A 15131-nucleotide genomic window follows, 5' to 3' on the forward strand; every position below is an offset into this window, starting at 1 on the left:
AATTTGCAGTACATCTTCTGGCCTCCTAAGCAATGCCTTAGGGTGGGCACCAGATTTTCCGCTATTGGGAGGACAAACGTTTTGGCATTCGTTGAGCACGCATAAGCATCAAACTTCTTCTTGTGCAGTCTTGAGGGCTCCAAGTTTAAATCATACTGCAAATTTGCTCACCATTTACCAGTGAAGTTTCTCCAGGTTTCCATCTTTATTTCTTCTAAACTTTGTATATTGGTGACTTACCTAGGAAGTGATCCCAGTGATAATCGCCTTGACCTAATCTTGTCACTTTTCAAATTCTAACTTTGCCAGTGACTTTCTAGCTATGTCTATTATTATCATTTTCTGTTAAGTGAGTTTTCACACTTCATTGCTGTATCGATTTTTTACTCTGTAAAGGGACTATAGGTTCTTCAGTGTCAGGGCTAACTTGTCACTTGGATATAGAATTTACTTTAAGATGACAGGTAGTCCACTTTTCTGCTATTAAGGGCATACATTCCTTTTAGAACATCATTGACAAATGTTTGTCAATTAACTCGTGTTTATTCATAAAGTGTATATTAATCAGAGTTCCCGTCGTGGCGCAGTGGAGGCGAGTCTGACTAGGAGCCATGAGGTTGCAGGTTCCATCCCTCGCCTCGCTCAGTGGGTTAAGGATCCCAAGTTGCCGTGGGCTGTGGTGCGGGTCGCAGACATGGCTCAGAAGTGGCGTTGCTGTGGCTGTGGCATAGGCCGGCAGCAACAGCTCCGACTGGACCCCTAGCCTGGGAACCTCCGTATGCCGTGGGTGCGGCCCTAAAAAAAGCCCAAAAAAAAAAAAAAAAAAAAGCAAAAATGTATTAAGCACCTAGTATGTGCCAGGTAGTGTTTTGGTAATTGAGAATTAAAACATGGACAAAACAGATTGAAGTTGCTGTCTTCATGGAGTTTGTTACTGTGAGAGACAGATAATATACAAATAAAGAAGTTATTGTAACTTCAGGTAGTAGAAAGTGCTGTGAGGAAAATAGAGTTAGAAATGGTCTGTATGAGTAGGAGTGGTGTCATTTTAGGATAGACTGGTCATGGAAGGCTTCTCGGAGGAGGTAATATTTGAGGAGAGACCTGAATGATGAAGAGTCAGCCTTGCAGAGGCATAACAGGCAGAGGTATCAGGAAGTGCCAGGTCCCTTCAGTTGGGGAGAGAAGATTGAATTGACATGAAACTTCAGAGGAAGGCAGGGCCAGATTATTTAGGACCTTGAAGGTCAAAGTCTCAAATTTGGATTTTGTGCTAAGTGTAAATGGGAGCCCTTGGAAAGTTTTAAACAAGAGGGTAATTAGATTTGAAAAAAAAATTGCTTTGAGGACTGTGGAAAGAATGGGCTCTTCGGAAGCAGGATAGAAGTTTGGAGACCAGTTGGGAGGTTATCGCAGGAGTCTAGGTGAAAAGGCTTCATTCGATTTCTGTTTGGATATTCCCCGTTTGGAGAAATTCTCTCTTGAAAGGCAGCCCATTCTGTAGTTGGACCATAGAATCCTTCCTTTGTACTGAGCTGGAATCTGCCTCCCTGAAGCTTGGACAGACTTTTCCAAATCCTGAAGACATCTACACAATTCTACAGCCATCTAAGACAAAAGACAGCTGTTCCTCTTTCTCTAGGGCACTCCTCCAGCAACAGCAGCTCTTTTAAGGCATTTGTCCTGTCCTCTTTTCTCCAGGCCAAACACCTCTGGTTAACTGAGCTGTTCTCTAAAGGGAGGTGCTCTGGAGGCCCTTCAGAATTCTGGTTGTTTCTTGGAAGCTCCATCATTTGTTATGGCTTCTTAAGATATGGCCATCAGCATAGCTTCTAATGCTTCACATGTTACTTGACCAGTGAAGATGACCAAGGGATCAGGCATTCCTTGTTCTAGCTGACTTCTGATGTCATTTTTAACAGTCATGTTGTGCTGTTGCCTTACCTAATATTCAAAGCACATATTGAGCTGTTTCATCACATCTTTTCCTCCCCCTGCCTCCTCATCCAGTATTTCTAGGTTATACTTTTATAATTCAAATGCAGCATTTTACATTTATTTCTCTTTCATCTTTGTAAGTTTATTCCAGTTTACTGGGTGGTTTTTTAATCCTGATTCCATCATCTAACATGTGCTTCCAGCTGTATGTTTTTTTTAATAAATTCATTGTGTTATAACCTCTCATGTCTACATTATAAGCTCTGCTAAAAATACTAACTGCACTAGGCTAAGAGCCCTCTGGTCTTTCCCTTGCGACTTGTCTCCAGACCACATGGTACTATTTGTGTATTTGGAGGCATTTGTTCAGCCCATTATGAACTTTGTTAATTGAAACAAACTCTGTTGATCAAAAGCAAACTCACAGGGCTGGTACGTGAATGTTTCCTATATCATATACTTGGCAGAAATCAAGATATAGCATGTTAGGATACCTCCTGATCTGTCAGTCAAAGAAGTCACTGAGGTTAGGTTGGCCTAGTTTATTTTTGAAAAACTGTGCTCATTTTTTTTTGTTATTACTAAAATGAAGGTTTGCTGTATTTTAAAATGTAGAGGCTGAGTAATAGTAGGTAAAATAACTTTAGGCAGTAATAAAATCTTTTTGAGCTTAAAGAAAAATTTTTCAAAGTAGAATCCCTAACTCCGGTACTTCTCATCCTGTGGTAGCATTGCTCCTCAGGGAACATTTGGCAATGTCTAGAGATATTTTTTGTTTGTCACACCTTAGAGGAAGGAGGATGCTACTGGCATCTGGTAGGTAGAGGCAAAGGATGTGTTAAATAATTCTATAGTGTCCAGGATAATACCCTACAACAAAGAATTATCTAGCCTAAAATGTCAGTAATGTCAGTAGTACTGAGGTCAATAGTGCATTAAACAATGTCTTAAAACTCTTCTTTCTTGTAGTGACTACTGCTAATTCTATTTAAAATGGGTGTAAAGAAGAAGAAAGAAACGCAAGTTATTTCATTGACCATTTGTCATCGGGACCTTGAAACTCTGAGATGTAAGTGATTTCTTTTTTTTTCTTTATTTTTTTAGGGCTGCACCTGCAGCATGTGGAAATTCCCAGGCTAGGGGTTGAATCAGAGCTACAGGTGCCAGCCTCTGCCACAGCCACAGCAACGCAGGATCCAAGCCATGTCTGTGACCTACACCACAGTTCACAGCAACGCTGGATCCTTAACCCACTGAGCGAGGCCAGGGATCGAGCCTGCGTCCTCATGGTTCCTAGTCGGGTTTGTTAACCACTGAGCCATGAAGGGAATTCCAAGATGTAAGTGATTTCTGACTTCATTTGTTGATCTCTATTTCTATCTTTGGGACTCTGTAAGCAAACTCTTGCTTTTTAATTATTCTGTTCTTTACATTCAGTTTTGGATTTAAAGTGTTTTTCTTAAACTTCTGTCCTCAGACTAAGTTCTGTTAGGTTTTTTGTGTTTCCCATTTATAAATGTTTAAATTTCATAGAAAGACAAACTCATATCCACATATTGTTAGATCACTGAAGGACTTTTTTGTGTGTATGTTATGTAGCTTTGGCTGATGTGGAAGGGAAAACTCTAGCTTCTTTGCTGTTACGTTGTGTACAACTCACTGATGGAGTGTCGCAGATACATTATGTTAAACAGGTAAGCTGATTTGATATTCATGGATGTGTCTTGAAGATTATGCTATTATGGACTTTTAAAATTAGGTGATAATTTTTGGCTCCCAATTATTTAATATCTTATCATTAAAGAATAGGGTTTTGCTTTGTCCTTTTCTGTTCACTGTTTGATATCTTTTTATTCACAAAACAATGGAAACCATTTTCAGGCTTCCACCAGCATTGGTGCTGTAAATAAATAAGATAATGAGATAATTGTGCATATGTCTTCTGTGGAGATAAATTAAAAAAAATTATTTCTATTAATCTGAATCTTCAAAACTTTTGAGCAGGAACATTAAAAAGTTAACTTCAAATGTAAAGACTGTCCTTAGCAGTATTTAAATATTTAGATTTATCACTTGAACTTGCATATTTTTTTGGGAAAGCAATTGAATGTATTGTTGGTTTTCACTAGTGCTCCAGAATGCCTGTAAGCCATTAACAAGTCTGTAATTCTCAAAGAAGGTGGGTCTGGAGCATAAAGTGATGGTTGGGGGCATGGTTTAAAAAAAGGTTAGTAAGTACTGAAATAAGTGTTTCTCTTAACAGTGTAGTGTGGAAAATATTTCATATTATAATTGAGACTTAAAAGTGTATTTGAATCCATGTTACTTTGCTGTGCTTGATAGAAAAAAATTACTATGGCTTTGATTTTTTTGGATTATAGATTGTACCCTTACTGGAGAAGGCGAATACAAATGGCATGTGTGATCCCACCATTCAAAGCTGTTTGGATATTTTAGCAGGCATTTATCTTTCTTTGAATCTAAAGAATCCCTTGAAGAAAGTCTTGGCAAGGTAAGGAAAAAAAGAAGTTAGGTGTTATAGGTTCAGTTTGATCAAAAGAAACTAATATTTAGATTTTGTCTATGGTATGTAAAACCGAACTAAAATATATCAGTTAATGATTTCATTCATACAGTTTTGTCTTTGTTTTGTTTATTTACCTATTACTTTCTTGTAATTCTTAAAAAGTGTAAAAAGGCTTCCTAGGTCACAGGCCTTAAAAATGTAGGCTGTGGGCCATAGTTTGCAGGCTCCTGGCTTAGTCCATTTACATGCATGTAATTATTTGTTAAGTGTAAATCTGTCTTCCTGCTGTTTTTTTCCTCTGTTCGTCCAATCTGTTCTTAGTTTAAACATATTTTTAATTACACAGGTAATATAGGAATATATGCTTAGAGTAAAAACTTCAAGCAATAAAGACGTATATAAAACAAAAAAGTGACCCTTCCATTTCACTATTTCTGGCCTATTTTTTCTTTCTTTTTTTCCTTTTTACCACTGTACCTGTGGCATATGGAAATTCCCAGGCCCGGGGTCCAATCAGAGCTGCCGCCTTGGCGCCACAGCCACAGCAATACTTGATCCAAGCCCATCTACAACTTGTGTCACAGCTTGTGGCGGTGCCAGATCCCTAACCCACTAAGTGAGGCCAGGGATGGAACCTGCATCCTCAGAGAGACACTGTTGAGTCCTTAACCCACCGAGCTGCAATGAAACCTCCTAGCCTATGTTTTCTTAGTAAATGTTGTCACTTAACATTTTGGTGTCTTTTTCTAGTTTCTTTGCGTTTAGTGTGTGTGTTATATTTTAATTTTATTTTTTTACACAAATGAAGTTATATTCCATATATTTCTCTGTAGGTTGTTTTCACTAAAGGGTATCATAGACATATTTTCATGTCAGTATAGAGCTTTTTTTAAAAATTTGGTTAAAAAAAAAAAAACCACATAATACAAAATTTACCATCTAATCCATTTTGGAGTGTACAGTTCAGTAGTGTTAAGTGTATTTACATTGTTATGCTGTAGATCTCTAGAACTTCTTCATCTTACAAAACTAAAACTCTAAGCACATTAAACAACAGCTCCCTATTTCTTCCTCCCCCAGCCATTGGCAAGACCATGCTACTTTATTTATTTATTTATTTATGCCATTTTCTTGGGCCGCTCCCACAGCATATGGAGGTTCCCAGGCTAGGGGTCTAATCGGAGCTGTAGCCGCAGCAACGTACGGTCTTATACCTTTAGCCTCTTTAGGAGGAGGTGGGCTTTGCCAGCAAAAAATGGTATGGGGAATACCTGCAGGAAGGCAGCCAACTATAAAATGTCTTTATTTATAAGCGCTCTATACAGATTATGTGCCAAATATATTCCTTAATTTTGTTATTTGTCTTTAAATTTCTTCATGGTGTTTGCTTTATAAAATTTTTTTTAAATCTTTTTTTGGTAATCAAGCCTAATATTTTCCTTTATATAGATTTCTGTGTTTCAGCTTAAATATGCTTTCCCTGATACAAAATTATAGAAAATTGCTTGTCTTTTTTTAAATACTTTTTCCATTTGTTAACTTTTAAATCTTATCTGGAATTAAGTTTTGAGTGTAGTGTGAGGTAGAGATCCAACTCAGTTTTCTCTTCTGTTTGGGGAGCCACTTACCCTCAAGCTGTTGAATAGTCCATTTTTTCCCACATAGTTGAAATGCCATCTAATTATGTTCTATGTTCTTATATAAACATAGGTTTTATTTTATTTTTGGCCATGCCCATGGCATGAGGAAGTTCCTTGGCCAGAGATTGAACCCACACCACAAGAGTGACCCAAGCCAATGCAACACAGGGTTTTTAACCCCTTGTGCCCTGAAAGAGGTATTAGATTTGATTTTAGACTTGGGTCTATTATAGTGTGATAATATGATTTAATTATATACTAGAACCAGTCTTCCCTCCAGTGACTCTTGTTTTTCAGACTATTCCTATTTTTAAGGTTTTTTTTTTTTTTTTTCCCTCTTCCAGAAAAGCTTTAGACCTGTTAAGTCACATTTTTAAAAAATGCCCACTGGTTTTGATTTAGGTTAACTGAGGTAAAATTGGCATTACATTTAATTCTGTCCATTTAGTAAACTTTTATTATCTATAATGTGTCAGGTATTCTTCTAGGCATTGAAGATTCAGTGAATACGACAGTCCAGGATGGAAGTTACTTCTAAAAGAAAGATAGAAGATAAATCAAACAAGCAAAATATATAGGAATTAGAGGGCGTGAGTGCCGTGGAAAAGAACAAAGCAGAGGAGTGGGAAGGGAGCACTGAGGTTGGGGTGAGGGTTATAGTTTAAACTATAGTAGTCACTTCAGACATCTTTGCTTAGTGTCATTGATGGGGTGATGAGATTGACCTGAAGGGGGTGAGGAAATGATTGTGGGTGTATTTGAGGGACCTGAAGGGGGTGAGGAAATGATTGTGGGTGTATTTGAGGGAAGAGAGTTCCAGGTGGAGGCCATAAGTACAAAGATGTTGGCACGTTGTTGGAGCAGAGGAAAGCCCTGTGGCTAGAGCTAAGTGAACAAGAGGGATGAGCCAGAGGGATAATGGTGGGGCCAGATTGTGTAAGGTCTCGTAAGTCATTGTCAGCACTTTGGCTACTACTTTGGTTGAGGGGGACTTTGTAGGAGGGTTTTAGGCAGAGGAATAATATGACTCTTTAGGAATACCACTCCGGCTGCTCTGTGGTGGGTAATCTGCAAAACGGGAGGGAAGCAAGGAGACCAGTTGAGAGAGGATAGACCAGGGCGTTTCAATGATGATGCTGCGAAGTTATAATTTTCTGACTATATTTTGAAGGTATAGTTCAATATTTCTTCATTTATAATATTCCCCCTTTTCCTCCATGTCCCTGTATGTACTGTAAAGTTGTCAGAATTTTAATGTTTGCTTCTTTTTCTAGCTCCCTAAATGGACTACCTGAATTTTTTCTAACTGAGGCTACACAAAGTTTTACTTCTCGTCTTCAGGAAGAATTGAATACTACTGATCTATACTCTTACAGGAAAGTTATTGATAATATATCTTCCTGTTTGGAGAACTTTGACTTAGGTAAGCCAGCTCTTTTCTAATACTTTTTATGGCTAACACCTGTTGTTACATTGTTATTTTAAATGATGTTAATTTTGATCCTGAAACTTCTTACCGGTGTTCATTTCTTTCTCCTACAGGTATAACAAGCGTTAATAATATTCTTGAAAATGGTAAGTCCTCTGTGATTTTATTTTATTCTGAGAGGTGACTGCTTGTGTAACTCATTTTGGAACTGGTTCTTTTAAGTTTCTTGGCAATGGGTAAAGTACCGCAGATGATTAAGGTACATCATGTGCCTTCCTTTAAATTTCTGCTTCTATACTCTGATACGATTTTAAGTAGCAGCGATTTAAAATATTTTCTTGTGCTAAATTTAAAGTTCACAGCTTCAAATTCTGATTTTTCGTAATATTCTTTTTGTTTCAGTGCTTCATTTCCTGCAGAAGAGTTTAATTGAAATCTCAGAAGAAAATAGGTAAGTGTTTCATGTTTCCATGCTTGTGCATGTGTATGTGCATACTTACAGTTGTACATTGTCTTTGTACAAAAGAAAATTTTAAAAGGTTCTAGAGAGTTCCTGTCGTGGTGCAGCAGAAATGAATCCGACCAGTATCCACAAGGATGCGGGTTCAATCCCTGGCCTCACTCAGTGGGTTGGGGATCCGGCATTGTGCTGAACTGTGGTGTAGGTCATAGAAGCGGCTCAGATCCCTAGTTGCTGTGGCTGTGGTGTAGGCTGGCAGCTGTAGCTCCAATTTGACCCCTAGTCTGGAAACTTCCATATGCCATGGGTATGACCCTAAAAGCAAAAAAAAATTAAAACATAAAAAAAATAAAAAGTTCTAGAATGTGCTCTTTTCCATCTCCCTCCATTAATATTAGACCTGCTATTTACGTTTATTTTTTAAGGCTTGATGTTTAATTTAAAAAAAATCAAATAAATTATTACAAAAATAAATGAGAAAGGGAAGAGCTCTTTCTTGTACCTGAGGGTTCCTTTTTTGTAGCATCCTGTTCTTATTTCATGGATGCAGTAAACTCTATTATCTCTCTGAGGATATTAATAATAGGTTTTTTTTTTTAAGTTTTCTTTTTCTTTCTTTTTTTTTTTTTTTTTGGTGTGTTTTTGTCTTTTGTTGTTGCTATCTCTTGGGCCGCTTCCGCAGCATATGGAGGTTCCCAGGCTAGGGGTCCAATCGGAGCTGTAGCCACCGGCCTACGCCAGAGCCACAGCAACGCGGGATCCGAGCCACGTCTGCAACCTACACCACAGCTCACGGCAACGCCAGATCCTTAACCCACTGAGCAAGGGCAGGGACCAAACCCGCGACCTCATGGTTCCTAGTCGGATTCGTTAACCACTGCGCCACGACGGGAACTCCTAAGTTTTCTTTTTTTACATGGAGTCTCTATTTCTTCCAAGCTGCTTCCCCCACCCCCAGCTTGTTGCTTTTGGTGACTCTATTTGTTGCTAGAAGCTTTTTGAAGTCTGGTGATCCTTGGCTGAGCACTCATTTAAGAATGGGGAACTAGAGTTAATTTGAATCTCTCTCTGTATAGATGGGGTTGAGTGCAGGCTTTATGCTATACTAGACTAGGTGGGCTCTTTCTTTGGGGGATCCTTGACGTCAATATATTTAGGTGTTTTTGCGTCGGTATGGATTTGCCATATAAGAATCTTTCCAACCACTAGTTTAATGTTCTGGTTACTGAGTGAGGGAAGAAAGCTGAGACCTTGGCATTTAGCATTTATTGTACATATATTATCTTAATCTTCCTGTTTGCAGTATGGTAACTTTGCCTTATCTGTGTGTTTTGTCTTCATGTCCAGACACTTCCTGTGTTACTTTTTTTTTTTGTCTTTTTGCTATTTCTTGGGCTGCTCCCGTGGCATATGGAGGTTCTCAGGCTAGGGGTCGAATTGGAGCTGTAGCTGCCGGCCTACACCACAGCCACAGCAACACGGGATCCGAGCTGCATCTGCGACCTACACCACAGCTCACGGCAACGCTGGATCCTTAACCCTCTGAGTGAGGCTAGGGATCGAGCCTGCAACCTCATGGTTCCTGGCCAGATTTGTTTCCACTGCGCCACGAAGGGAACTCCCATTCTTCTTGTTTTAATCCCTGCATTTACCTGCACAGCAAGGAGCACCCTTTGCCAACAATTTCCTAGCCTTTGGGGGCTGCAAATCAGTTTGCTCTGGGCTTTTTTCAGGCTTAGTATTCACCTTTCTTGATTCTGCTAAGTCAGTTATCACTTGTTTGTCTGCTGCTAAAATTTTGGTATTGTCTTGTCTGTGTGTTGCCCTTGTGTATTTATGTCTTTTTATGTTTTAAATCCCTTGGCTAATGGTTTAGGGAGGATCTGTGAGAGACTTGAGGTAATATCTGTGTGCTGTCTTTAACCCTCGTTCTCTTTTTGCCTTACCAGGAGTTCCTTTTCTTTCTCCTTCTAGGCTCTTCTCCCTCTGTCATTTATTTATTTACTTAAAAAATTTTTTTTAATCGAAGTATAGTTGATTTACATTGTTGTGCCAATTTTTACTGTACAGCAAGGTGACCCAGTCATACATATATATATACACATTTTTTTCCTTATGATATCTTCCATCATGGTCTTTCCCAAGAGATTGGATATGGTTACCTATTGCTATACAGTAGGACCTTATTGTTTATCCATTCTAAATGTAATTATTTGCATCTACTAACCCCAAACTCCCAGTCCATCCTACTCCTTCCCCCTTCCCCCTTGGCAACCACAAGTCTGTTCCTGTGTCTGTGAGTCTGTTTCTCTTTTGTAGATAGGTTCATTTGTGCCATATTATTATTATTATTATTATTATTATTGTTATTTGTCTTTTTGGGGCCACACCCATGGCACATGGAGGTTCACAGGCTAGGGGTCGAATCAGAGCTGTAGCTGCTGGCCTACACCACAGCCACTGCAACGGGGGATCTGAGCCTTACCTGTGACCTACACCATAGCTCATGGCAATGCCAGAACCTTAACCCATTGAGCGAGGCCAGGGATCGAACCTGTGTCCTCGTGGATGCTAGTCAGATTCATTTCCACTGAGCCATGATGGGAACTCCCTATGTTTAACTTTTTGAGGAACCTCCCAAACTGTTTTCCCTGACTTTTATTTTAATATCATCATTGCTCTTGTGTTCGGCTGTGTTGATGATAACTGAGAGGAGCAAGGATGGGAGCTGGGAGACCAGTCACCAGCCTATTATAGTAACAGTAATGCAACAAAGAGATGAAAGGGACTAAGGCCAGGAGGAACAGTGGAGATGCTCTGATACTAGATATACTTTGAAGATGGAACCAACAGGATTTTCTTACAGATGGGATGGGAGTGTGGGGAAAGGAGTCAAGGATGACTGCAGAGTTTTTGTAGGATAGAGATCCTAGCCGGTGGAGCACATGTGGAGTTGCAGGTAAGTTCACATCATTTGAGATGTCTGTTAGACGTCCAGGTGAAGATATTGAGTAGGAAGTTGCCTGTTCAGATAAGTCTGAAATTAGAAAGAGAGGTCTGGGCTGGAGATACAAATTGGGGAATTGTTAGCATATAAATTATAATTGAAAGCTAGGTGAGCTCAGCATCAAGGGAATGAATTAGATGGACAGAAAAGAACTAAGGACCAAGTTGTGATGAGCTCCAGTATCAAGATGTCAGGGAGAAGAGGATGAACCAGCCGAAGTGCCTGAGGAGGAGCAGCAGCACTGAAGTAGGAGAAAATCTAAGTGCACCAGCATCTTGGAAGGCAGGTGAAGGAAGTTACAAGGTTAGGGAGCATGCAAATTTATCAATTGTGTGACTTATTCCTTTTTTTTTTTTTTTTTTTTTTTTTGTCTTTTTAGGGCCACACTCATGGCATATGGAGGTTCCCAGGCTAGAGGTCTAATCGGAGCTGTAGCTGCTGGCCACAGCCACAGCAATGCCAGATCCAAGCTGCATCTGTGACCTACACCACAGCTCATGGCAATGCTGGGTCCCTAACCCACTGAGCGAGGCCAGGGATTGAACCTGCGTCCTCACGGATACTAGTCAGATTTGTTTCCGCTGAGCCACAAACGGGAACTCCAATTGTGTCATTTATTCTTGATTTGTTATTTTCACTCTAAAAAGAAGACGTGAAGTTAGTCATTAGCTGAGAAAAGGGAAATTTTTGAGGTAAGTTAAGAGTATTGAAAGTTTGCAGTAAACGTCTTACATAATTAGAATGTTTAAGAGGATGGAAAAAAGAGATGTAAACATGGATTGCAATCTAAAGTTGATTTTGGCCCTTTGAGGAGTGTGTTTATTTTGGAGGGAGGTAGAAAAGGTGACATTTTAATTTGACTTTTTTATAATAAGGGCTTTTCTTTGTTATAGGAAACTGGCTGGAAATCATATTGTTCAAACGCAGTTGATGAATGACTTGTTGGTGGGCATTAGAGTTTCAATGATGTTAGTACAGAAAGTTCAAGGTTTCCAGAGAATTCATTTGACGAGTTCTCCTATATGGCAAAGCATGTGTGGATTGCTGAGTATTTTTACCAAGTTTTTAAGCGATGGTAAGTATAAAATATATAAATGATGGTTATACTTGAGTGTCAGTTTTTGCTACTAGTAATATGAAATGTTTGATACTTAACTGAGATATAGAACGTCCTCTCCCCCAACCCCTCAAAGTGGAGAAAGGTCCTGAATTACACCTTTTTAATGCTTTTTTTCCCCTCAAATATACCAATTCAACAAGAGATCACCTTGAAGACTTTTCTAAATGTGTGTGTGCATGTGTATTATATTCTAAGAAGAAAACCTAACAGTCTTAGTATTGAAAAGCCACAGACTTTAAATAGCAAAAGAAAATTCTTGAGAAATTTCCAAGTTTGGAAGGAAGACCTGGCAAGGCTAGTATAACCCATGCATTTCTCCTTGGCAGCAGATGTTCCCTTCAAATAATGACTAGTCATGGTGGAGCTGGTCATTATTCCTCCTTCTATCGCTTATGTTGCTTCTGTCCATATGAAATGTACCACCGGGAAACCAAGTAGTTAATGAGAGGAAGTTAAAATGAAATGATACAATTACAACATAGGCATTTTGTAACCCTCAGTGACTTGAGGTGGGCATCAAGCATCAACACCCACTTGCATTGTAGAAACAGATGACCAGACTCGTGCCTCTGGCTTTTGAGTCTTGCTTTTACCACCTGTAGTCTTCCCGAAGGGATTGAATTTGAAGCTGATCCCACCTCTAGGTCATCTGCCAATTTGCAGGAATTACAGAAGACAGAAGAACGTGTGAAACTGCACTAGGAGTAAACAAACATCCAGACTGTGGGAAACTCTATAAGTCAAAAGGCCAGCGTTCTTCAAAAGAAAAGGGTGGACGGGGCACTTGCAGATTAAAAACTACATCAAATGAAAAAAAAAAAAATGGAACACTCAACTATAGTGTCCAGTGATGCACATTTGATTAATAAAAGTGTTTTTAAAAAATAAGGAAGTCATTGCTGTGAAAGTCAGGATAATGCTTACTAGGGGTGAGAGGAGGGGTTGGTGACTGGGGAGGGATACATGGAGGACTCTTCAGGGCTGGGTGGCCAAGTTCTGCTTCTTACTTTGGATGGTGGGTAAGGGGTGTTTGCCTTCCAATAATTCATTAAGCTGTACATTTGTTTTGCAAGGTTTTCTGTTTTTGTGATTTACATTACAATAAGTTGAGAAAAAAAGTGATGCTAAATATATAAGTATCTACATAAAAAATCATATTACCTTTTCACCCTTCACCTCCCATTCTATATGATAGTGTATGTATGAATATTAACTTAATTAAAAAATATTAATGGGATCTGTTCAGGGCTCTTGTTTGTGAAAAAAATAACAACTAATTTTGCTAGGCTAATGGGAAAAGATAGTATCTTATTTCTGTGTTTTAATTTTAAAAATTTATTGACGTATAATTGATTTACAATGTGTGTTAATTTTTGCTATGCAGCAATGTTCATTTTTGTTTTTGTTTCGTTTTGGTTTTTGCTTAGAATCTCAGATAGGTTTTAAAAGGAAAATAAAATGACTCTCATTAAGGCATAATTTACAGACATGTTTTCAGAGGATAAGAGTTTGTTAATCTAAAAAAAAAGACTTTTTGAAAAAGAATGGATGTTTGCATATGTGTAACTGAATCACTTTGCTGTACACCCGAAACTAACACAACATTATAAATCAACTATACTCTGATAAAATTGAAAAATAAAAAAATTAAAAAGTTAAAAAAACCCTTTAATTGATGAAATGCAGAGAAGACATGTTTTTAATTTGAGACAGCCTCTTTTCTGAAAAGTTGATGCCACCTGATCAATACTGTACTTCCCTAGGATTTTAAAGCTGCATGATTCAGTAAAGTGCTTAGCTGCAAGTAGCCAAACTGAACTTCAGAGACTTAATTAAATGTGCCTCCCCACATAAGAACATGTGCAGAGGCAGGTGATCCAGAACTACTGTAGGGAGTCTGGGACCCAACATTTCAGCCTTTCTGCTTTTCATCTTCAGCATGTTGGCTTTCATCCATATGTTTGTAGTTTCACGGTTACTATATGACTTCTGTGGCTCCAGACCTCACGTCTGTGTTCAGGGCAGGGAGGAGGATCCGTTGCATCTTTACCTTTAATCTGGAAGAGTAAAAATAGCCAAAAGATTGCTGCCTACATGCCATTGGCCTGAATCCTTGTATATGGTACCTTGCAAGGGACTTGAAGAAACAGGTATCCTGCCTTTGGCTGGGCACATGCATGTCTTCATCAGAGTCACAGTTTGTTAACAGGGACAAAGGGCTGAATAGATTTTTGTAAGATAGTTTATAGTAGGTATTTATAGTTCTTAACCCCAAATTGATCATTCACTGTATTAGTGTGTATACTTTCTGACAAACCGGAGGCTAATAGAAAACAAAAAGGGGATAGTAAGCCATGATTGTTTGGTTACACTGGATATAGTGCCAACAATAGCAGAGTTTGTAATTAGCCCTGATGTAAGCTGTTTATACTAGCCTTGATATTGCTTTAAGAAAAAGCAGTGTGTGGGGGGGTTGGTATGCAGAGACATTGGTGAAGGGAAGAGACAGGTGGTATGGCTGCTGGGTGTGCTGAGCGGTGGTGGATGGAGAGGAAGAGAGCGTGGATGTTAGAGGAGAAAGGAAGGAATCACATTGTTTGAGTATTTGTGTGCTGGGAATAAAAGCCTTTGTGTTCATTACTCAGGACAACAGCTGTGTCAGATAGGAGTTCTATTTTTCCCATTTTACAGAAGAGAAAGCTGAGTCCCTGGGAAGTTAAATAACTTAACCAAGACCTTTTCACCTAGGAGGTGGTCAGGCTAGAAACTGCACCCAGGATTGTCTGACTCCGTAGCATCTGCTTTTTCTTCTGTACCATAGTATCCATCATCATTTAATATATGCTTTCTTCTTTTTTGCCAAATAGATGACCTCTTTCAGACAATTCAGAGTACTTCTGGATTAGCCGTTATTCTTTTCATTAAGGCCATGTTTCAGCCACCTGAAAAGATTCCTGACCTGGTAAGTGCTTCTCCTTTTTACTTAAAAAATTTTTTTTCATATTCAGAA

The 15131-nt window shown here is 39.0% G+C and overlaps 1 protein-coding gene across 1 annotated transcript in view; it reads left to right on the forward strand.

Moving 5' to 3' along the window:
* THADA (THADA, armadillo repeat containing) overlaps positions 1–15131 on the forward strand; it is a 324874-nt gene that overhangs the window by 480 nt on the left and 309263 nt on the right. The window contains 8 exon segments of the mRNA XM_021088406.1: positions 2908–3007; positions 3538–3632; positions 4320–4450; positions 7380–7528; positions 7648–7680; positions 7937–7985; positions 11895–12076; positions 14989–15083. Coding sequence (XP_020944065.1) covers positions 2932–3007; positions 3538–3632; positions 4320–4450; positions 7380–7528; positions 7648–7680; positions 7937–7985; positions 11895–12076; positions 14989–15083 — 810 coding nt within the window. The 5' untranslated portion in view covers positions 2908–2931.

The sequence above is a fragment of the Sus scrofa genome, chromosome 3 (assembly GCF_000003025.6).
Source record: "Sus scrofa isolate TJ Tabasco breed Duroc chromosome 3, Sscrofa11.1, whole genome shotgun sequence".
In the NCBI taxonomy this organism is placed as follows: domain Eukaryota; kingdom Metazoa; phylum Chordata; class Mammalia; order Artiodactyla; family Suidae; genus Sus; species Sus scrofa.